The following is a 1,815-nucleotide window of genomic DNA, read 5'->3' on the forward strand; positions in this document are numbered from 1 at the left end:
AAATAATCAGCGCTAGTATACAGCCACAACCATTCATTTATGTATTATGAGGGCTGCTTTCATTTCACAATAGCAGACTTCAGTAAAGATGAAACACTGTGGGACCCACAAATTTGAAGATTTTTAGCCTTGGCCATTTATAGAAATGTTCTTGAGCTCCTGGGTAAAATGTTTGCCACATAGTGTACTGGGTGTGAATGCCTTTGGGTGCAAGTACTGAGATTTTTATTTTTATGCACTGACCTTTACCAATATGTCAAATGTAGTAATTCACAGAAAAGCATACCATGAGTTACAGGCTTTGTAACCATGTTAATGATTATGATAATTATTTGAAATTATTGGAACAAAAATCTTTCTGGTCAGTGGTTTTTTTTTTTTTTGTTGTTGTTGTTGTTTTTTTTTTGTTTGTTTTTTTGAGTTAAAAGTGATTTAATGAGGGCAGAACAGGGAAGATTCACTTGACCCCCTCCCAACATCCCTCTTCAGATTAACCCTGAGACCCTGGAAGACCTACTCATCCAGTGAGACTTGCAGTCACCTTCAGAGGCTCAGGAACCTTCCATAGTTGAATGTGAGGGATATCTTTTTGGGGGGTTCAAAGAGGGAAGGATGATGACTCATGTTAATCATAAGGTCAACAGAAAAATGGGACTCCTGAGCAAAATGGAAAAGGGACATCCAGTGGTTGCCTCTTCAAGGGTGTGGCTGTGACCATGTTACTTCTGCTTTGTCTTCTGCTGAGCTGGTGTTGGAGTGACTGTTGAGGGGCAGGACTCTGGCACCTTGGGTTGGCAGGGCTCAGGCACCTTGGATTGGCAGGGCTCAGGCACCTTGGGTTGGCAAGGCTCAGGCACCTTGGGCTGGCAGGGCTCTGGCACCTTGGGCTGGCAAGGCTCAGGCATCTTGGGTTGGCTGGGCTCTGGCACCTTGGGTTGGCAGGGCTCAGGCACTTTGGTGTGACAGGGCTCCTTGGTTTGGGGAACACATGGTTCCTGGGGTGGAGGCTGGCAAGGCTGCTTCATCTGATGCTGCAGCTGAGGGGGTAGGGCGCAGGGCTGCTTCTGTTGCTCGGAACTCATGCTTGCACTGCCCATTCATTCGTTATTCAGCCAGTCGTCCACAATGGCCAGGTCCACGTCAGGCACCAGGTGAAGAAGCTTGTGGACCAATGGCTATTGGGACACAGTGGTAGACTGACACGGACTCAAGTAAGTCCACAGGAGGTGACCCGGCCAGCAGATGCTCCACCAACAGTAGGTGTGTGTTTGGGGAGAGGAGGGGCGGGATGAAGAAGAGGAGCCATCTACATGCCAGGGTATTAAGGCCCAGCCTTACTGAAGCATGGTCAGTGGTTTTATTGACAAGAGTTTTCAGAGGTCTTCACTATTTTTATTGGTGTACCTTCCTGTGTAGTTTACTTAGAAAGTGCTTACTAGTCGACTTTGTTGTTCTTATTTTGTTGCTATTACATGCAAAAATAGAACAAATAACCCTCTATGCACATTATTTAGCATACATATAGGTAGAACTATAAGAGAGATTTAAAAAGTAGGATTCTATTCACATATAAATAATTATAATCTTGGAAAAATCACTAGATCCCTTTTAGAGGTGTTGAAGTATTTTATACTTTTATCAGTGGTGTATTAAAATGAGTGATTTTCTTCAGGTATGCTTTCAGAGATAGTTGTAAAACTTGGAGTTTTGCACATATGATAGGTGAAAAATAATATCTGTGCACTTTTAATTTGCATTTCTCTTATATTTATCAAATGCAGTCACTATAAGAGAAATGCAAATTTATTTAGGAGA

General features: G+C 43.2%; 1 protein-coding gene across 2 annotated transcripts; it reads right to left on the reverse strand.

Moving 5' to 3' along the window:
• Positions 1-719: 719 nt before the first annotated feature.
• On the reverse strand, positions 720-1,082 carry LOC139707140 (cornifin-A-like). Of its 2 annotated transcripts, XM_071617198.1 has the most exons (2): positions 954-1,082; positions 720-857 (listed from the first exon to the last, which is right to left on the reverse strand). In XM_071617198.1, the coding sequence occupies exons 1-2, from the start codon at positions 1,080-1,082 to the stop codon at positions 720-722; spliced, it is 267 nt and encodes an 88-aa protein (XP_071473299.1). The 2 variants fall into 2 exon arrangements, with proteins under 2 accessions (XP_071473299.1, XP_071473298.1); XM_071617197.1 differs by having other exon boundaries at positions 720-1,082.
• Between the last annotated feature and the right edge of the window lie 733 nt (positions 1,083-1,815).

The sequence above is a fragment of the Marmota flaviventris genome, chromosome 9, assembly GCF_047511675.1.
Source record: "Marmota flaviventris isolate mMarFla1 chromosome 9, mMarFla1.hap1, whole genome shotgun sequence".
NCBI lineage: Eukaryota > Metazoa > Chordata > Mammalia > Rodentia > Sciuridae > Marmota > Marmota flaviventris.